General features: G+C 40.6%; 1 protein-coding gene across 1 annotated transcript in view; it reads right to left on the bottom strand.

The window, feature by feature from the left end:
* The window catches only part of LOC139732877 (acyl-CoA dehydrogenase family member 10-like), a 67,298-nt gene that overhangs the window by 17,918 nt on the left and 26,811 nt on the right, over positions 1-22,569 (bottom strand). The window contains exons 4-6 of the mRNA XM_071643715.1: positions 19,233-19,391; positions 18,139-18,509; positions 13,602-13,783 (exon numbers count right to left, since the gene is read on the bottom strand). Coding sequence (XP_071499816.1) covers positions 13,602-13,783; positions 18,139-18,509; positions 19,233-19,391 — 712 coding nt within the window. The remainder of the gene's footprint in view (positions 1-13,601; positions 13,784-18,138; positions 18,510-19,232; positions 19,392-22,569) is intronic.

Genomic DNA, 22,569 nt, shown 5'->3' with positions numbered 1-22,569 from the left:
CTGGCAACTTGGGAAAAATACGTCCCGCAGACATAAAACCTATAATCGGCTGGTTTTGATACCTTGCCTTTAATCACAATTTTCAGTGTAATGACGTCATCAAATTACAAAACAATGACATCGTCTTGAAAGACAATTGTTCAAAGTACAACACCTCAGTCGTCGTCATTACATACTATGATCGGTTTGACAAAGTCAACCTGCAAAATTGTGCTGCAGTCGAAGCAATGTGGTCTCCAACACACAAAAAAGAGGGATATGGCGTGTGTGTGTGTGTCTGTGTGTGTGTATAGGTGCGTTTATATACGTACGTGATTTCTACATGGACGAATATGTAATACAAAATTGAAGAAAAAAAAGTAAAATAGCTAAGTATTTTGTTTCGTGATCTTGTGGGGTTCCAACCCGCAACCTTACGTCTCTGAGACGTCGCCTTTAGCCACTCGGCCATACGTCTCGACGAGAAAATATGGGGAACGTAAACTTATGTAAACGTATGTGAAAGATACATGAGGAATCGTTTTGTCCACATTCCATTTTCATTTTCAGTTTTAAACTGCAAAATTGTCAATCTGATGAGGAGATTTCAAAGAATAAAATGCATGATTACTGCAGCTTATTGTCTCAGCTACAACATACTAAAGTTTCAGAGGAAATGAGGCAAAATCAGCTGAGATAGAGGTGCTTAAACGTTGTCAAGTCAATGCATGGTTTTAAAAAAAATCACCTCCCATAGACATAACACGTAAACTTGTCCGATTTTGTGTCTTTACTTTTATCACAATTTAAAGTATGATGACGTCATCAAACTAGAAAACATCGTTATGGATTTGAAAGACAGTTGTTTAATGTATAATATATTAATCGTACGTTGTCAGTTTGCTATTGACATGACGAGCAATCACAAGAATATGAGGCAGCTATTAGTACCTGTATGAAATTATTATAGGCATGGTTATCAAATTCCCTTAAAATTTCCTTATTATTGCTTTATTTTTACACACAGTTAAGCTATCTCTTTAAACTCGTCACAGTTTAATGAGAATCATGAACATCATACATTAGTACCATATTCAGTTCCATAGCTGATCGCGTTTGCTAATTAATTAAGATTTATTGTCTAGAATGTGCCATATGGCCAACCTGTATACACACGTGGACACACAAACACAATGCTAAATCATGACGCAAATCTCTCGTTTGAAGAGGCTACACCCCAGTAAATAATGCCAGTGCATATCTTGGCAATCAATGACTTAAAGTCAAAGATATAAAACACCTGTTTCTTGACCCTGGCCTAATCTAAGCATCAGTCATCGCCACAGCGCCACAGGAGGGGGGGGGGGGGGCACCGCGAGAGGAGGAGATTGTTTTGGTTTTGGCATGGGCCATGTAGCTCCATGGTGCGTGTGTGTGTGTGTACGTGTGTGTGTGTGAGTGTAGACATTCAGCGTATGCAAACAGAGCATGCCTGTACTGTAGTGACCGGAACTATTGTCATTCCATTTTGCTCTCCCCTTCTCCCTCCCCCATCTCTCCCCCCTCTCCCTCCCTCTCTCCCCCTCGCTCTCCCTCTCTCTCTCTCTCCCTCTCTCTCTCTTTCTCAATGATCCAGTCAGCAGGCTGATTGTAACCAGGGAGGTAGTCTCATCTCCCCGTTGTAACTCACTGCCAAATAGCACATTGTCAGCACCGGCAAACTGGCAATGCTCTCCTTCTTATTCCTGTATTTTCGTTATTTACGGGTCAATTTTTTTCGTTCGAAATGTAAAATGGATGACCATAGAATTTCTCAATAGAATATAAAATTGAAAACTTTAGAAAGGATAGAGAAAATTGAGTTCACTTTGAATGGTCTGCCACAGGCAGATATCCTTATCATGCTCTTACGTAATACGACAGCTGCTTTCTCAACGATCCAGTCAGCAGGCTGATTGTAACCAGGGAGTAGTCTCACCTCCCCGTTGTAACTCACTGCCAAATAGCACCGGCAAACTGGCAATGCTCTCCTTCTTATTCCTGTATTTTCGTTATTTACGGGTCAATTTTTTTCGTTCGAAATGTAAAATGGATGACCATAGAATTTCTCAATAGAATATAAAATTGAAAACTTTAAAAAGGATAGAGAAAATTGAGTTCACTTTGAATGGTCTGCCACAGGCAGATATCCTTATCATGCTCTTACGTAATACGACAGCTGCTGGAGTCATCAAACCCTGGCTTGGCCTCCAGGTTTGTCACGCCTGAGCAGAAAGTTTATTTGCAATGGACAAGCAGGGCCGTTTCTTCCACCTCCCTGGTACAAGTACTTCGACTCCCAACTCCCAAACGACAAATATACGCACCCCACTTTGGGTACACCCCGGTTGGGGACTCGCCTCAAACGAGGGATTGACGGCATGTGTATGTATCAAACCTCTGTAACACAACTTTGAACTAACTGTAGAAAGTATCGCTGCACTTATCATACATACTTTTTATCATTATCTGAAACTCCACAAAAACCACTAATTGACAAATAATCATCAATACAGAAGACTGACTTAAAGGAACAATTCAAATACCTTTTTTTACAATGTATAGCTTCTTACATGTATAAAATCAGCACAAAGTAACCACGACTACATTGTGTTACTGAATTGATATGAACAAATTTCATTTTGTTACAATATACCATGATCAGCTTGAAAAGCCCAGCCTGCAATATTTTGCAGCAGTCGAAGCAATGCAGTCTCCAACGATAAACAAAGGGATACTGTGTGAGTGTGTGTGTATAGGTGTGTTTACATGCGAACGTGACTTCTACACGGACGAAGGTGTAGTACTCCATTGAAGAAAAAAAATTAAAAAAAAATTATTATATTCTTTCGTGCTCTTGTGAGGTTCGAACCCGTACGTGTGCAACCTCACGTTTCTGTGACGACACCTCTAACCACTCGGCCATACGTCTCGACGAGAAAATTAGAGGAACGTAAACTTATGTACGTGAAAGATGAATCAGGAATCGTTTCGTCCGCATTCCATTCTCATTTTCAGTTTTAAATTGCAAAATTGTCAACCTGATGAGGAGATTTCAAAGAATAAAATGCATGATTACTGCAGCTTATTGTCACAGCTACAACATACTTAATTTTCAGAGGAAATGAAGCAAAATCATCTGAGATAAAGGTGCTTAAACGTTGTCAAGTCAATGTGTGGTTTTTAAAAAAATCACCTCCCATAGACATAACACGTAAACTTGTCCGATTTTGCGTCTTTACCTTTAATCACAATTTAAAGTATGATGACGTCATCAAATTTCAAAACCATGACATGGACTTGAAAGGCAAATGTTCAAAGTAAAACATATCTGAATTTGGGGTGATATTAAGCTTAAACAATAGAGATACGAGTAAATGAATGTCAGAAAGAGTACCTCAAAAAAATTAATTCCACTTTTTTGATTTCAGATGATGATATGATGACGTCATGAGTTTTCCTGGCAATATTGGTACTTGAAACGTTATTTCCAATTCATATGCTTTTGTAATATGCAATAGAAATATAGGGTCAATGGACGATTTAAAGAGCTATGGCGACATAAACAAAAACATGTTTTTTCACTATATTTGCAGAAAGACGCGCGCGCGGAATTTCAACTTTGACGCCAGTGCATTCCTTTGTTATAGGTCAAAATCGATCGGAAATCAATGGATATTGTTACTCAAAGTATCAGAAATCCAAATCAGTCAAAAAAATTGCATTTTCATGTTGGTTACGCCCTCTGCGCGCGAAATTGCGCGGACGGACGCGCACGCGAGAAAATGTTTGAAACGCTTAGAATTGTCTGAAACTTCGAGATTTCCCATTGGGAAGTCGTTTTGAGCCTTTTAAAATTTTGACGCGCGCAAACGCGCGTGTAATGATGACCTTGGTAACTAGCGTTAAAACGTAAGATAGAGCCTGACCTGAACTTTATGTCCACCGAAAATGATACAGAAATGATATCTAGTTATGAAGTTATGATCGATCATGTGACAAGGTCCGAAAATCACAAAATGGCGCCTAGATGACGTCATAGATATGTTACTGTCATGAAAACCTTATTGTGGCTAGATATTGTTATGAGACATGTTGACTGAAAATGTTATGTTATTCCGTAATGTCATTGTTGAGATATTGACGACACAAAATGTGGCAGAAAGAAAGAAGAATAAAAAACGAGACATGAAAACTCGTCACATTGAGGACGAGTTAGGTGATACGCTTGTGGTCATCAGATGACAGTCATCTGTGATCGACAAAGAAAAGAATGTGATATAGGCACCTTGAAGTTATATTGAGCGTACATGCGAAACCGTTTCTGTAACCACTCGGCCACGGGTCATCCACGGAAATGGTAAGACAAAAAAAAAAACAATGTATAGATATAACAGGGGGAAAGTCAATGCCCACTCAACCAACGTGGCCGTGTGAACATCTATTGCATTGCTAGACGGAAAAGCGGCCTTGTAACGACTGAGGTCGCTATGCCATTTCTGGCAACTTGGGAAAAATACGTCCCGCAGACATAAGACCTATAATCGGCTGGTTTTGATACCTTGCCTTTAATCACAATTTTCAGTGTAATGACGTCATCAAATTACAAAACAATGACATCGTCTTGAAAGACAATTGTTCAAAGTACAACACCTCAGTCGTCGTCATTACATACTATGATCGGTTTGACAAAGTCAACCTGCAAAATTTTGCTGCAGTCGAAGCAATGTGGTCTCCAACACACAAAAAAGAGGGATATGGCGTGTGTGTGTGTGTCTGTGTGTGTGTATAGGTGCGTTTATATACGTACATGATTTCTACATGGACGAATATGTAATACAAAATTGAAGAAAAAAAGTAAAATAGCTAAGTATTTTGTTTCGTGATCTTGTGGGGTTCTAACCCGCAACCTTACGTCTCTGAGACGTCGCCTTTAGCCACTCGGCCATACGTCTCGACGAGAAAATATGGGGAACGTAAACTTATGTATGTGAAAGATACATGAGGAATCGTTTTGTCCACATTCCATTTTCATTTTCAGTTTTAAACTGCAAAATTGTCAATCTGATGAGGAGATTTCAAAGAATAAAATGCATGATTACTGCAGCTTATTGTCTCAGCTACAACATACTAAAGTTTCAGAGGAAATGAAGCAAAATCAGCTGAGATAGAGGTGCTTAAACGTTGTCAAGTCAATGCATGGTTTAAAAAAAAATCACCTCCCATAGACATAACACGTAAACTTGTCCGATTTTGTGTCTTTACTTTTATCACAATTTAAAGTATGATGACGTCATCAAACTAGAAAACATCGATATGGATTTGAAAGACAGTTGTTTAATGTATAATATATTAATCGTACGTTGTCAGTTTGCTATTGACATGACGATCAATCACACGAATATGAGGCAGCTATTAGTACCTGTATGAAATTATTATAGGCATGGTTATCAAATTCCCTTAAAATTTCCTTATTATTGCTTTATTTTTACACACAGTTAAGCTATCTCTTTAAACTCGTCACAGTTTAATGAGAATCATGAACATCATACATTAGTACCATATTCAGTTCCATAGCTGATCGCGTTTGCTAATTAATTAAGATTTATTGTCTAGAATGTGCCATATGGCCAACCTGTATACACACGTGGACACACAAACACAATGCTAAATGTATGTATCAAACCTCTGTAACACAACTTTGAACTAACTGTAGAAAGTATCGCTGCACTTATCATACATACTTTTTATCATTATCTGAAACTCCACAAAAACCACTAATTGACAAATAATCATCAATACAGAAGACTGACTTAAAGGAACAATTCAAATACCTTTTTTTACAATGTATAGCTTCTTACATGTATAAAATCAGCACAAAGTAACCACGACTACATTGTGTTACTGAATTGATATGAACAAATTTCATTTTGTTACAATATACCATGATCAGCTTGAAAAGCCCAGCCTGCAATATTTTGCAGCAGTCGAAGCAATGCAGTCTCCAACGATAAACAAAGGGATACTGTGTGAGTGTGTGCGTATAGGTGTGTTTACATGCGAACGTGACTTCTACATGGACGAAGGTGTAGTACTCCATTGAAGAAAAAAAGTAAAAAAAAAGTTATTATTTTCTTTCGTGCTCTTGTGAGGTTCGAACCCGTACGTGTGCAACCTCACGTTTCTGTGACGACACCTCTAACCACTCGGCCATACGTCTCGACGAGAAAATTAGAGGAACGTAAACTTATGTACGTGAAAGATGAATCAGGAATCGTTTCGTCCGCATTCCATTCTCATTTTCAGTTTTAAATTGCAAAATTGTCAACCTGATGAGGAGATTTCAAAGAATAAAATGCATGATTACTGCAGCTTATTGTCACAGCTACAACATACTTAATTTTCAGAGGAAATGAAGCAAAATCATCTGAGATAAAGGTGCTTAAACGTTGTCAAGTCAATGTATGGTTTTTAAAAAAATCACCTCCCATAGACATAACACGTAAACTTGTCCGATTTTGCATCTTTACCTTTAATCACAATTTAAGGTATGATGACGTCATCAAATTTCAAACCATGACTTGGACCTGAAAGGCAAATGTTCAAAGTACAACATATCTGAATTTGGGATAATATTGAGCTTAAACAACAGAGATACGAGCAAATGAATGTCAGAAACAGTACCTCAAAAAAATTAATTCCACTTTTTTGATTTCAGATGATGATATGATGACGTCATAATGTATTTAGGGAAATATTGGTACTTGAAACGTTATTTTCAATTCATATGCTTTTGTAATATGCAATAAAAACATAGGGTCACCTGACGTTTTAAAGAGCTGTGGCGAAATAAACAAAGACATGTTTTTCGCTATATTTCCACATAGACGCGCACACGAAATTTCAACTTTGACGCCAGCGCATTCCTTTGTTATAGGTCAAAATTGATCAAAAATCAATGGATATTGTTACTTAATGTATCAGGAATCCAAATCTGTCAAAAAATGTGCATTTTCATGTTGCTTACGCGCACTGCGCGCGAAAATACGCGGACAGACGCCTACGCGCGGAACGGTTAAAATTGTCTGAAACTTCGAGATTTCCCATTGGGAAGTTGTTTTGAGCCTTTAAAAAGTTTGACGCGCGCGAACGCGCGCGTAAAGATGTCCTTGGTAATTAGCATTAGAAAGTAAGATAGAGCGTGACCTGAACTTTATGTCCACCGAAATTGATACAGAAATGTCCTTTAGTTATGAAGTTATGATCGATCATGTAACATGTCCGAAAATCACAAAATGGCGCCTAGATGACGTCATAGATACGTTACTGTCATGAAAACCTTATTGTGGCTAGATATTGTCATGAGACATGTTGACTGAAAATGTCATGTTATTCCGTCATGTCAATGTTGAGATATTCACGACACAAAATGTGCCAGAAAGAAAGAAGAATAAAAAGAAAGAAAGGAAGATTTTGACAAACACAATAGGTGATACGCTAAAAGCGTATCACCTAATAATAATAATAATAATAATAATAATAATAATTAATAATAATAATAATAATAATAATAATAATAACAACAATAATAATGACAATAATAATAACAATAATAATAATAATATGTTACTAACAAATAGATGAGAAATCTCATGTGATTTTTATCCATTTCCTTGAAAAAGTCAATCAAAGGGTTGATAAAAGAATACAGCAGAATTTGGAAATCAAATAATGTGACTGTAAGCACACCCATTAAACACTCTTTATCATAACTGGAAGTCTCATTCATTACACATCTCTAAGGAAATAATTTAGTACACTCTACTGTTTAATATTCAGTTAATCAAGATTAAATTCAATTGGATCACTTTACATTTCTACTGAACAAAAGGCAATACATAATACAAAGCATATGAATAAAGAAGTTAAGTAGGACCATACTGTGAAGCAAAATATTTTCACGACATGAAATTTGTGTGAATTGGAGCTGACAACTTTTTTCCTGCCATGAAATTATCACGAATTGTCACTGGCATTCAGTGCACGTAATGTAGGCAAGAACTTTTGCAGGCTGCATTCTAATTTCGTGAATCTCGACTCTCGTGAAATTCATGAAATCAAAATGTGTGCCAACTTTTCTGGTTTTACAGTAGCACAAAATACATGTACAGTATGGCTGAATGCATAGCATTTATAAGAGAAACAATGCATACTTTGTAAGAACGACAATAAGAGCTAAATAAAGGGATGGAAAAGACTGAACCACTGGAAAAAAAAGAATTGTCCATCACTTCTAGAGATCTCTTCTTCTTCTCTCCTCTTCCCTCCATCAGCTGTGGCTAAAAAGGTAATTATATGACAAATGTGCAGCTAAACCAAACCAGGTGCTCCACCAAACCTTGGCCATTCTAGTCTACATACCATATGTCCCCCCCCCCCCAAAAAAAAAAAAAAAAAAAATTACAACGGGACCCTCCACAATGATAACTTTAAAAATAGTGAATCAATTCAAATACAATTTCAGGGTATGAAACTATAACTTACTACCCACATCTTAAAGAAAACCCCATCCAATTTGCTTCTGTGTTCAGAGAGAAATTAGTGGTTTCGTAGAGCATGTCAGGAGTCCATTCCCTGCAAGTTCTGTCTATTGTGTTCCCACATTAATAGGCAGTTCCAAGAGCATCCAGGTGCTAAACTTGGAAGAATCAGACCCATATCAAGCTTTATAACAATGATCCACATTTCTCTGTGAATACTTTAATAACCAAATTGAATGGATTTTTCTGCAAAATATAGCTAAATTGTAAGATGTTGTATTTGAAGACCCTGAAAAAGCATTCAGACAGTTTAATCACATTGGAAGTTATCATTGCGAAATCTGATTGTATTTTTTTTTTTTTTTTGTGGACATACTGTATATGCCAGAGGTGACTGCCAGCTTCAAGCCATGTGAGCTTCATGCACCCTGCCAACCTAGACCACTACATAAAAAGCCATCAAATGACAGTGGCCTTCAAGACATATCTTTCACTGTGAATGGGGGAACATTTTGCCATGTGATATTCACGATGCTGTGTGTGAGCCGTGTGATTACTCCAAGGCCTGTGAATGACATTCCATGCGATATGAAACATAACATGCGAAGATGGGACTGATGATTCGAGCGTTTAATTTCTGGGGCAAAAATAATTGTTCACTGCCAGCAATTATCATTATCATTATCATTTTTGTTTTTGCCTATAAACAGTGTTAGAACAACAACAACAACAAAATCTTACTGACTGCACAGTACAGTAATTGTCTACATTACAGTTTCAAAAAACACAAAGTACAAATATCTTGTCAGAGCATGTGGGACATGGGGAGTATGAAAGACAGCATCATATACATATGAGCAATAGTAATCAAATCAGTGCAAGTGACTCTCTCAGTCCAAATGCAGTACTAATCATCACTGTAACAAAATGTTGACGTCATTCAGCAACAACGAGCATGAAAATAAGAGCAATTAATAACGGTCAATTTAAATGCATGCCAAGAAAAAAAAAATGCTTGATTCATGTTCAGCAGCTCTGAATGCGGACTTGCACCATGTACACGTGTAGCTGCAGACTGACAAAAAGGAATAATATTGAAAATTACAATTCTTCTAAAGACTGCCTTGCCAAGATTTTGACCCTGGGACTTGCTGCCAAACTTTGCTGCCAAATTTTCAGTTTGAATGTGAATTAGAATGAAAATTCCTTTCCATAATAATTCTGGCAAACAGGGCATAAATGATCACATTAAATGACAGAAATTATTAAATTTACAGGGGAGTAATAGCACATACAAAAAACATTTAAACAGACAATATGTGACCATGCATCACAAAACGAACAAAAAGTCGCACACACTGATTTTGTGTGAAGACTGAAAATAGGTGAAATGGGTCAACCTAGCCGTTCTTGACTTTTTCATATTTTCTGAAAGAGCAAGTCTTCTTCTACATTATGCTAAAATTTGGAATCATAAAACGGGCAGGAAGTGTGTTTTTTAGCAGTTTATCTTGAACATTTTTTGGTAGAATAGTGTGAATAGGTGTGCCTTTAGAGTCCCCTCTTCATTTCTTAAAAACCTTGTACACACTCTTCACTTTCAACTCTTACAACTTTTGAAAGGATGATGCTACTGCTTTGAAAGTTGGCATTAATTATGGACAGAATGTGTTAATAAGGCATGCTCAATTTCAGTTACATCTGATAATCCCTTCATTGTTGTTACTCCGCTGGTTTACATCATGTTTTCTTTTTGTCCCATTCATCGCACAGCTAGCACAGCTGGTAAAGGTTTAAACGCTTGAATAGACACTGTATTTCAGAGCCTCTTTTCTCAGTTCACACTTTTCCTGAGTGTGTGCTTTCTCTCCAATATTTAGATAGGTTGGAGAGTCCATTTGACTTGAGTTGTACATCATTTTAAAGCTTAAAGTCTGCTCTTTCAGAATATGCTCTTAACTACAATTTCATGTCTGGCGACTTTCTGTTTGTTTTGTGATGCAGGGTCACATATATAGACAGTACTGACAAGCATAATTGATAGCAAGCCGGGGATAATCTACGAGGTGGAAAGCAAGTGCTTGCTTAAAATCTTTACACCTAAAAGGACAAGTCCTTTGATACTTGTACAATAAAAAACAACTCCTTTGCAAATCTTTTCTCTTTTTCCTTTTTTTTTTTGTCAGTGTTTTCTCAGTGGCAGTCTTCTAGTTCAAATATAGCTCTTTATAATCTCACTGGCACCGGCCTGTGGGTACTGATGTGTGGCTGCTTTTGAAGAAGGCATCCATCATAGGAGATCACCACTTTTCAATCTCTAATCATATGCAGACGGGGATCCTTTAATATTCACGTTGGTTTGCACACAGCTGAATGACAAAAAAAAAAAAAAAAAAATAAGAGGCACAGAAATGTGCACACCTGGTATTCTAGGGCAGCTCCTCATTCAAGATCTGACAGGCATTAACACAGATGTACACACAGTAGGTAGACCTCATGTTCTGATTTAATAATAATGACACATCCATTTCTGACTTGATCTAATGCTTGAAAGATTTGATTCAGACGCTAAAATGGATTTACCACAGCCTCACACTCGAGACACCATTTTTCATCAGGGAAACTGTCTCTTGATACACTAACACCCAAGTTTCTGTATATTTATGAATATTCCAAAGGTGAACGACATACACGTCGTATACTCTTAAACATGAAAAGCTTTTCGTTACGTGACTTCACCAAAGAAAGAAAAAAAAATGATCAAACTCTCAAATAACCAAGACAAGATCATAAAAATGTGTGTGTGTGTGTGTGTGTGTGTGGGGGGGGGGGGGGGGGGGGGGGGGTCCCAAACATGAGTCTTTTAGCTGTAAGATGAATTACAGTTGAACCTCTCGTATCCGGACATGTCGGGACCGGGGCTCATCCGGATAAGGGATTTGGCCGGATACGGGAGACTCAATGCTTTATACATGTACATATACACACACATGTACTGATGTAGCCCATTGTAGTACCACATGTAGTAATGTGTATACTGCAACCTTTTCATTGTTACACTCAGTAACAGACCCCAAAATAGAGGTTCGTGTTTGCAAGAATGAAATAATTTTCTTTTATAAATTCTTGGGATGATTTACCTAAATAATTATTAAGAAATGTATCAAGTTTATGTAATTCATGTGTGTTTGTGTAGGAGTTCTCAAGGAGTTGGGAATCCCCCTCTCCTCCCGTAATTATTTAAAAAAAAAAATCATGGCGAGATTGCGTCCGTATAATAGAGATCCGGATAAAGGGAGGCCGGATAAGAGAGGTTCAACTGTACTTCAACTTGCTAAAATATCCAGATCATGACTGCAGTAAATTTGTAATTTTGTCTTGCTTTATGCGTTTCTCCTTTCAATCTGACAAAAGAGTTTAACAAGTACAATCATGTTTTTTTTTTTTTTTTTCAGCACTGGACAAGAAGACCTTATCATTCTTTTTACCTCTAAATGTTTTCAGCAATAAATCACCAGTACAGAACAGCAGAGAGAGAGAGAGAGAGAGAGAACTGACAAGTGAAATCCAAGACAGAGACAAAAAAATATGCTCCAGGAATTGAATGATGAACACGTAAGAGTCTACGATTTAGAAGGATTTACAACAAACGTCCTTGGGACCCCATGCTCCCCAGTTTGTTATACAGATACCTCTCTTGGGGGCTTAAAAACCAGAAGCATGGGGATACCACGGAGTGGGCAAGGCTGGCCCGACTTGGATATATTCAAGAATCCCTGTAACGAATTGTATAATTAGCTTTATCACCGATCTTTGTGCAAGTACACACACAGCCAAAGAATTTCAAGTGGAGTCTACCAATACCGATGAGGGTATGCCTTGATGCATATATTCGCTAACCTGTGCTGTTTGCAGTTAGCGAATGTACCCCGGCGGACAGCGAATGAATCGGGCCACCTATGACTCCCAACACTACTGAGTCTCTAATTTTGGTCCACTGCCATGTAAAATTATACTTCACAGAAATAATCCAACCAACCTGAAAACCTGGCTATACCTCTTCTGGATCCAGAGAAGATGACATTTATGATTTTTAAAATACTGAGACTTTTGGGTCCTTGCCCTAAGACTGAGGTGGTACAGAGACTCCAACCCAAAGTATCTTTAATCAAAATGGAAGATTCTCCTGCCTGAAACCTCTGGAGACTCTGATTGTACGAACATGGGCCAACACAATATTGTGTAAACGTAGCCCACATCATGAGCGTGAAGTGCAATGTCCCCTGCTCGCGGCTGGAGTCCACGGCTTGCTGAAGGGTGCTGCAAGCTCTAGGGTTGTAGATGCTCTCCGGTATTATCTTACCCATATCTTTAAACATTTACGATGAAAGTAATGTTGGGCGGGAAAATGCTGAATCTCTTAGAAGAAGAAAATACATCTGAAGCACAAGACACAAGGCTTAGAGCGGGAGAAATTCAAACTCGAGCAGGAAAACGGGAGCTTTTGAGAAAATGGCCTCAAAGCGGGATTTTTCCCGCCAAAAGCAGGAGAGTTGGAGTCTCTGTGTGTTATGCGTATATGGTGGGGAGAGCTGAAGGCCACTGGCTACAAAAGGGCTACACACCTCTCGGTCAGTAGTTCAATACCTAACAGTGAACCCTGCGAGGGCTGAGAAGAGACACCTCCACAGGACATTAAATTATCGTGGCCCTGCTGCATAAAAGTTTGGATCAAACATAAGTCAGAACATCAAACATAAGTCTCTGAATACTAAATTCTGATTGGCTGATACATATCCGACTTATGTTTGATTGTCTGATTTACGTTTGATTGCATCTTTTTATGCCACACGGCCCTGGTCTCATCCACATGGATATCATAGACTGAGCAGCCTAGACTAAAGACCATGAGGGGAATAAAAAGACTAGAACCACAGAGTGAGAAAAATGGATGTCAAATGATGATAATGATGAAGGATGGAGTGATGGTGATAAGAGGAAAGAGGAATGGTGAAGTCAGCATATTCCTGCAAAGGCACTCACCATGTTTTCCATAGTTCCCTAGTCCCACCTCCTTCATGTTCACCGAGTGGATCTTGCAGAGCACGTCTACCATGGCACGGTAGATGTCGCGTCTCTCGGCAACGCTCATCCCGGGCAGGGTGGGATCCTCGAACACTCTGCCACCCACGTACTCCATCACGTAGAACGGCGTTCCCAGGACACTGGCAACAAGATTGCATCATACACGCACAAGTGGATTGATATTAGTTAAACACGTCAGCGATGGATGTTTAAAGACCTAATAAAATGCTTGCAAAATGTTTTAATATGCAAAAGAAATGTAAAATATATGTCATGATTATCAATGTAAATATGTTATCAGTGTCGTTCCGGTTTTTGTCGCTTTTAGAAACTCCCCCAAATATCACATTTTTGGAGGACCCCGTTACAGCTTTTGCGAAAAAGATAGTCACGTGACCAACACCCCTGAACCGATTGATGACGTATAAGCACGGAGTTGTGCTCAAGTTAGCAGACGCCGCTCAGCACAAGCACTCAGATTACTAACTTGGTACACGCGCGTACACGATAGCTAGCCCGGCCAGGCCCGGGCCCCGCGGGATGTGCGCTCCCGGTCGACCAACTGACTGTCGACATGTACGCATTACCACGTACATTATCACTAAGTTAGCTTGCACAGATACCTGGTACCTCGAGCATAATGTCTTCCCCTATATGGGTAAACTTCGACATTGATGATGATGATGAAGACTGCAGCTCTGACGATAGCGGAGAAGAAGAGGAGGCACATGAAGTTGAAGGGGAAGATGGGGAGGGAGAGGCAGCCGATGAACCAGAACGTTATCGTGGGGCTGCATCTCCCTTGCTGCCAGTGCAAGAGCGTATAAAGAACATGGCACCAAGCCCGAGAATAGACCTCACGGAAACGATCGCCTGGGAAATACAGAGTGGTATGTCTGGTATGCCCCATATAGTTTAACGTTAGAAATGATATACGTGTACTGTATTCTACATGATTGACATTGTAAGTTGTAACTGTTCGTCTAGTAAATAGATTAGAAGAACAGACCCAGCTTGCTCACAAAGTGAGCGGCTACTCCGGCCGCAGCAAGCAAGCGGGAGCGTCCCGGCCGTGGCCTGGCCCGTCGGCCGGCGCTTACAAGTTAAACTACTAGTAGTAGTCTAGTAGTAGATCTAGTAGCAGTCTACTAACAATGTTAGTAGTTATAGTAGTCTACTAGTAGTAGTAGTCTACTAGTACTACTACTAGTAGTAGTACTATTACCACTACGGCACTAGGTCTAGTAGACTAGTAAGTAGTAATAGCAGAATCTTTGGTAGTAGTAAAAACAGAGGCTACACTCTAACGCCTATTTGGGGGATATGTTGTTACAAGGTGGGTCGTGGCTAAAAAAAACAAGAGACCCGCGGGTCTAGCGCTCACCTGAGTATCGCAAGTTCACCTTTCACGCAGTCACTAACCTAAATTATTCACAGCTCTACCAAAATTTGACCAGGCATTCTCAAGTAGAAGATGAAAATGTACAATAAAGGCCCAATTTGTTTTTAAGATTCCTTAATTTGGGGGGATTGGGGCCCCCTGGGGCCCTCTGGGTGGGGCATGGTGCCCATTTTGATAAATTGAGATCCTGACCCCCTAGGGATGCTACCTGCCAAGTTTGACAAAAATCCATCATGAGGTTTTCAGGAAGAAGATGAAAATGTACAATTCAGGCCCCCATTTGGACCCTTCCAACCACCCCCCCCCCCCCTACCCAAGAGGGGCACCCCTGGATCTCCTATGAACAAACTTGAAACTACAGTCATTAATGTAATCACTCATAGTATTATCTCAGCTCTATAACTTCTGATTCTAGAGAAGATTTATAAAGATTCCTTCATTTGGGGGGTTTGGGACCCCTGGGGGCCCCCTGGGTGGGGCATGGTGCCCATTTTAACAAATTGAGATGCTAACCCCCTAGGGATGCTACCTGCCAAGTTTGGTGAAAATGGGTCATGGGGTTCTCAAGAAGACGATAAAAATGTACAATTTAGGCCCCATTAGGACCCCTCCTCACCCCCTCCCCTGGGTCCCAAGGGGGGCACCCCTGATTCTGCCATGAACAAACTTGAAACTACAGTCATCAATGTACTAACTCATAGTATTAACTAAGCACTATCACTTCTGGTTCTAGAGAAGAAGATTTTTGCAGAATCTTTAATTTTGGGGGGCTTGGGCCCCCTGAGGGCCCCCTGGGTGGGGCATGGTGCCCATTTTAACAAATTGAGTTCCTAACCCCCTAGGGATGCTACCTGCCAAGTTTGGTGAAAATGGGTCATGGGGTTCTCAAGAAGAAGATGAAAATGTACAATTTAGGCCCCATTAGAACCCTTCCCCACCCCCCTCCCCTGGGTCCCAAGGGGGGCACCCCTGATTCTGCCATGAACAAACTTGAAACTACAGTCATCAATGTACTAACTCATAGTATTAACTTAGCTCTATCACTTCTGGTTCTAGAGAAGAAGATTTTTACAGATTCCTTAATTTTGGGGGGTTTGGGCCCCCCTGGGGGCCCCCTGGGTGGGGTATGGTGCCCATTTTAACAAATTGAGTTCCTAACCCCCTAGGGATGCTACCTGCCAAGTTTGATGAAAATCGGTCTTGGGGTTTTCAAGAAGAAGATGAAAATGTAAAAAGTTTACGCACGACGCACGACGGACGACGGACGACGGACGACGCACGACGCACGACGGACGCCGGACGAAGGGCGATCGCAATAGCTCACTTGAGCCTTTGGCTCAGGTGAGCTAAAAAAAAAAAAGGCCTAACCAGTTTCCCATACCATAGTCAGTTTCTGCAATATTTGTTATCAGTAATTTAGATGCGCCATTTTCTAAGAAAAACGATACCAAGAATGATCGTCAATTTTGGTCGAGTAGTTTTTGTTTTATGCTAAAAATCATACTGTGGAAGGAAGCCCAAACGCCGTGCTTGGTCTACCGATGAATGCCACGGTGGGGCTGGATTCACGAGTAGGTCTAGGCCTATAAAGCAGGCGAGTCGCCGTAGTATTAGTACAGACACGCAGTGGTGGTGGGGCTATCGTGAAATAGGCCCCACCGCAGTGCGCGTGCACCGTACCCGTGTGCGTTTATATAGCAAGCAAGGGTAGGTCCTCCTTGGGTTTAGGGTTTGTAGGTAGGGTTGTATGGTTAAATTGGCCGTTAAATTAGTCGAGGGCCATATTATGAAGTCATTTTCGCCGCATTCACGAGTATTGACTGTGGAAGGCAGCCCCACCGCCGTGCTTACCTACCGAGATGAACGCCACACGGTGGGGCTGAATTCATGAGTATTTAAACAGGCGAGTCGCCGTAGTATCTATTAGTACAGACACGCAGTGGTGGGGCCTATCTCACGAGTTTGCCGAAAATAATGGATATCCAAGCGTACCACAGTTGTAATCTGTATTATTGGCAGTATTAAATCCGATACAGTTCATTAAATATTCTTTTGTCTAAAGGCTTAGCCAATGACAATAGTGCAGCGCAGCACCTGCTATGCGCTCGCTAGCTCGCTCCCCCGCCAGCGCTAGCCAGTGCAGCCGCCGGCCGCCGGCTGTCGCTGCGCTGCGCGCGCTAGCATAGCCTTGCCAGCTCGCTGGCTACGGCTAGACAGTACTGGTCGTGAACGACTCCGTTCTTAGACGTCATCACAATTTAGAAGTGATAGTGCGCCGCATGCGGCGAAAGTATAGCAAGTTTTCCGAAACCGAGGAAATTGCATCCATTATGTTAACAAATATAGAACAAAATTCAGAACAGTAAAAAGACCCGCACAACCATAGAATTACTTAGAATTTAACATTTAATATTATTACATTATTGAGAAAAAAACGCCTAAACCATTTTATTAGGTCTTTAAGGAAAATCTGACGATTTCTTCAATAGTTCAGAATTTACATGTTTCAGTGAAGCCATTTACAACTGGATGAGAAGACTACTGGTTTCTGATGTCACATATGAACAAAGATATAATGAAGAATATGAGAAGAAAATTCCTTAAACTTTCATTTTTTTATAAAAGGTACTGAGTTCCTTGACTTGTTACTGACAGCTAGCATAAAATCGTTCCTCCTGCTTTCTGAAAGAGGTAAGTCAAATGCTTTTTCACTATGCTAGAAAAGTTAAAAAATGCTGACTTTTCTTTACAGTATTTTCTTTCCACGATTGTTCATATGTGACATCACAAAGCGTTGAGAGTTTTCTGATCAAGTCATGGCCTACAGACTGTCCGATTTTCCTCCAACTTTACTGATGTGTTCTACTAGTAAATATGGGTTCATTCCCTAATCGACATATGATCATATACTTGAGTTTTATTCTCCTTAAAATAAGGACATCATGCAAAAGTTGGGGTGGTGATAATGGAAGACTCCCCTGGGTATACGAGACCAAGAGTTCTTTTCTTATCTTTTGTCATCTGCAATCACCATTATACAACAGAACCTCTGATCATATCTATCCATCCAAGTCCCAAGCCCTATATGCTCACCTGTCATCCTCGCAGAGTCCCAGGAGGGGAGGGACAGGTACCCCAGCCCCACCCAGTGCCTTCATCACCTCGTATTCCCTCTCCACCATGTGGGCCATCGGGAGCAGCTTTCCCGGCGGCTTCTTCCGCAGGACCAGCTCTCGCCCGCCGCACCGCAGGAAGTACGTCGGGTTGGACTGGCCGTGCTTGAACTTGCGGACGGTGAGGGCGCCATCGCTGGACGCCACGCCCAGGGAGGCCAGGTACCCCTTCAGGCTGGCCTCGTCCAGCTCCAGGCCTTTGCGGACGGACGTGGTCCCCGGCTGGAAACCCTGGATGGGGAACTGAAGGTGCTTCTGGAGATCTCTGATGCCTTGTTCCGTGTCGTCCACCTACAGGAGATTAAAATCGCATGTCTCGGGGCATATAAACCATCCATTCACATTATTCAGACTTTGACTGTTTTCTCACATTTACACCAAACTTGAAAGTGATCCATTCTACATTATATTCTTCTCTTGAACAAAGTCAATGCCCCTATACTACACACTAAAGGGTATGTGTATTCCATATGGTTCAACATTAGCAGTGGCCTAGTGGTATAAGTTTTTATACCTAATTTTAATTTTGCATTTCTATTTCAGGCCACCAAAATGTCAAATTCAAGGATTTTAGTGGCCCAAACGGGACATCAGGCAAACAAGTTAGTGCCTATAGCCCTGTACTCACGTGGCAAAATGACAACACAATATTTACAATAAGCATACTCTTTTGTACATACTTTCCTAATTAAAGCGTAAATCAGACATTCTCTAGTAAAATATGAAGGTAGATTTAAACCTCAGAAAAAGCACCAATGAGGCAGCAGAGCCAACAAAACATCTAGAAAATACTTCATGCAACATGAACGTAACACCATCCCCAGGGCTTACTAAGTTTTTGCGAATAGCTCATTGGTTCTACAATGTATGACATCCACACACAAACACACACAAAAGAGAGACTAAATTAACCTGTTGAGGACGGGCTGATTTTGCTACACAATGCATTTCCCACAGACACCTGCCCGAGCATACTCGGGACTCGTCCTCAACGGGATAACCTCTCCCTCTCACCTCTATTGCCTTGATACCAGCCGCTTTGGCACCTTTGATGTTGTCCTTCAGGTCGTCCAGGAAGACCACCTCATCAGCTGCCATGCCCAGCTGCTCCAGGCACAGGTGGTAGATTTCTGGGTCAGGCTTGGCGTACCCCACACAGCATGACTCAATGATCTGAGAAGACGATCATAACAATTGGATCCTGAATGTCAAAAATACACTGAATGCAAGAATACAATGAAACTGACTGACAAATTGCCCTACATCGATGTATTGAGGCACTGAATTGATCAGTCTTTCAGCAGTACGTAGCCATGATAAAAGAAATCATGGGGGTACGATACTCGAGCAGATTCGGACCTACGACCTTCTGATCTCTGGACAGGCATCATCTCCACTAGACCACCGAACTTCTGCCCGACAGCAAGTGTCGGTTCTAATCCTTACTGCATGCAACGGGTACTGCGTAATTATGCTGATGTAGGGCAATTTGTCAATCAGTTGCATGAAAACATCTCGATGGAAGAATTTAATGAATTTGAAGAATACAATGTACGCTTAATATGTATGCTCATAAGATTATATCTACACAATGCTACAAGCAATCAATGCAGTAAAATATGCCATGCTGTATGTGCCAGAGACTCGATGAAGAAAATCATTACCAGGGTATTCTCTCAACATAAAAACTAACGAATAGAACAGCAACAGCAACAGTCAACAACACATAATGTACTTCTGTAATGATGATGATGATGATGATGATGATGATGATAATAATGACAATGATAATGATGACGACAGCAATGAAGACAGCGATGACGACGACGATGACAACAACTTACAACAATAACAACAACAACAACAACAACAACAACAACAACAACAACAACAACAACAACAACAACAACAACAACAACAACAATCAAAGGGTCTTCTTTATCCAGGGTAGCCTCTTCAGTATTGCCACTGCTCTACTAGAGGGCCCTGCCATTATTATTACCCTTAGCTGGCATTGTGAAGTGACAGAAGTGGATGAATACCCATAACAACACAGAGTACCCTTTACATCTTCATACTGTGGGGCTTTTCAAAAATAAAATGCATTACATGTACTTACACTTGTATCTGGAAATGAATTTTACAGACATAACATACTGGTTCCCTTTTCAATTTCAGTCAGGGTTCTTTTTAATGGTGCATCCATCCTGCTGCAACCGCAAACCCTGCATACTGCTTCAAAATTCTACTGCTGTAGGTTTCACTAGGGCCCTGAAATCCAAATGCATGTTGATCTGTGTTGATTTATAATACCTTCAACATCACTTTTGCGGTGAAACGAATATCTAGAAACAATCCATATATTTTTGATGATTTTTTCTTTTATTTTTCTTCAGATTACTTGGGAATGCCCACAAAAAATCCTTCCAAACCAATCAATATTCATATTCTTGAGATGACATCATCTGTCAATTATTGCTAAAGTGCTGAAATGTTTAACAAAAGACATTGGAATGCACCTTCCCCTCGACTCAGCATAACTTGCATGTTTCTGTCATATTAATGTGACTAACAAAAGACATGGCGAGGGATTTCAGGGCCCCTTTAATAGTGCTAACTCATATGTTTTCATAACTTTTCTTCATTAAACAAAGTTAAAAACAGATGGTTGTCTACTGGGAATTAAAAAAAAAAAAAAAAAAAGTGGTACCTTAATGCCACTCTTGCAAAGAAGATTCATTCCAAGTATGCATAGCCACTCAGTCCATTAGCACACCTTAATCTTTCAACCTACTCTTAGATACATGCAACCCCACACTGTGATCTTTGTGAAGCAGAAAAATAATGGTAGCATGGCTCATCAAGTGATGCTTCCCTTTCTATCTGACTAAGTGTTCTATGACAGGATGGCATTTTCCAGAACTTTCCATAATGGTTGCAACGAACAATCTGCCCTCGGGCTACAGGTGACGAACTCAAACACTACGTCGGCACATAATACCAGGATGTTTATGAAACAAACATATTAGCCTTTTCCCTTCCACTACCAGGGGCGGATCCAGGAATTCCGTAAAGGGGAGGCGCCTTTACAAAATTAAAAAGGGGGGGGGGGGCGCATGCGCTCCCCCATTGTTTCTTCTTATGTCTTTTGTTTTAACGAAGAAAATAAAAGGGGGGCGTGCGCCCGGTGCACCCTGCCCTGGATCCACCACTGACTACAGCCAGCTCCTGGTGTGTTTACCGTTGCTGTCACACTTTTGAGGATTCTGCATACAAACGACTTGCTACATCACTACTCCATACTCGTCTTTAATACTTCCTTTTCCACTACAGCTGAATTGCTGGGGAGGTTTTCACGCCATCACGAATGCCGAATTACAAACGCAATTGCAATTACGATTTGAATCATCATTTCTTCACGCGACTGAGGAAGGCTTTGCAGATTCTGCCATTTTGAATTTCGGGGGGGGGGGGGAAGGAGGTGTGGCTCCTTTCTGAGTTATCATCAATCACTCTTGAGCTGTAAGTAGCATGCGCTTTGAAGTTGCAGCGCGAGCATTTGAAGAATGCAGTCTTTCTGTAGAGGTGGTTGAAAGGTCAACACCATATGCTCCACCCAACAAAACACGACTGGAGGTCAATCCATTCACACAACTGTTGAGCTTCGTAATTCCAGCGAAACGTGATTGGAAAACACCTCTGGACTGTCATTTGTAACATGATTGGAGTTATAATTTCAAATCACCGTCTGTGATTCCAGCTTGCATTCACATACAGCAAGAATGCTTAATTTGAAGCATGATTCTCTTGGTACATCATTAAAATTATGGGTCATATTCAGCACTGTCAGTACCCGTGTGAAAGCAAGGCCTGGTGTACTATTTGAAAAAAGTGCCATCATTATTCTACTTATTGCCAACACGCCACGTTGAACATGGTGATGACCGCTGCATATTCAAATCTCTTGGAAGCTCAGGGGATTTGGTCATTTTGTGTGCCTCCCCCGCCTCATGCTCCTTCGAGACACAAGACGAGTTTGATGAGACATATCCCTGATCAGTCTGCAATAGCCACTGCTGGGGCTCAATGAGGCTCCCAAACTGGCAACCAGCCGATGAGTTTCCAAAACGACAAGCAAAGTGATTATCAGGGTGCAGCCTGCACATGATAAGCCCCCATGAGCTGCCCACTTAAAGGACAAGCTCACCTTCATAGACATGTGGGTTGAGTGAATGCAGCAATGTTAGGAGAACACATCAGTGAGAGTTTGAGGAAAATCGGACAATCCGTTAAAAAGTTATGAAGTTTTGAAGTTTCTGCTCAGTCACGGCTGGATGAAAAGACTACTATA

The sequence above is a fragment of the Diadema antillarum genome, unplaced genomic scaffold (assembly GCF_040938485.1).
Source record: "Diadema antillarum isolate AM-2024a unplaced genomic scaffold, OU_Dant_1.0 seq00000454_RagTag, whole genome shotgun sequence".
Lineage (NCBI taxonomy): Eukaryota > Metazoa > Echinodermata > Echinoidea > Diadematoida > Diadematidae > Diadema > Diadema antillarum.
Note: the sequence above shows the minus strand (reverse complement) of the source record. Positions and strands in the feature narration are given on the sequence as shown.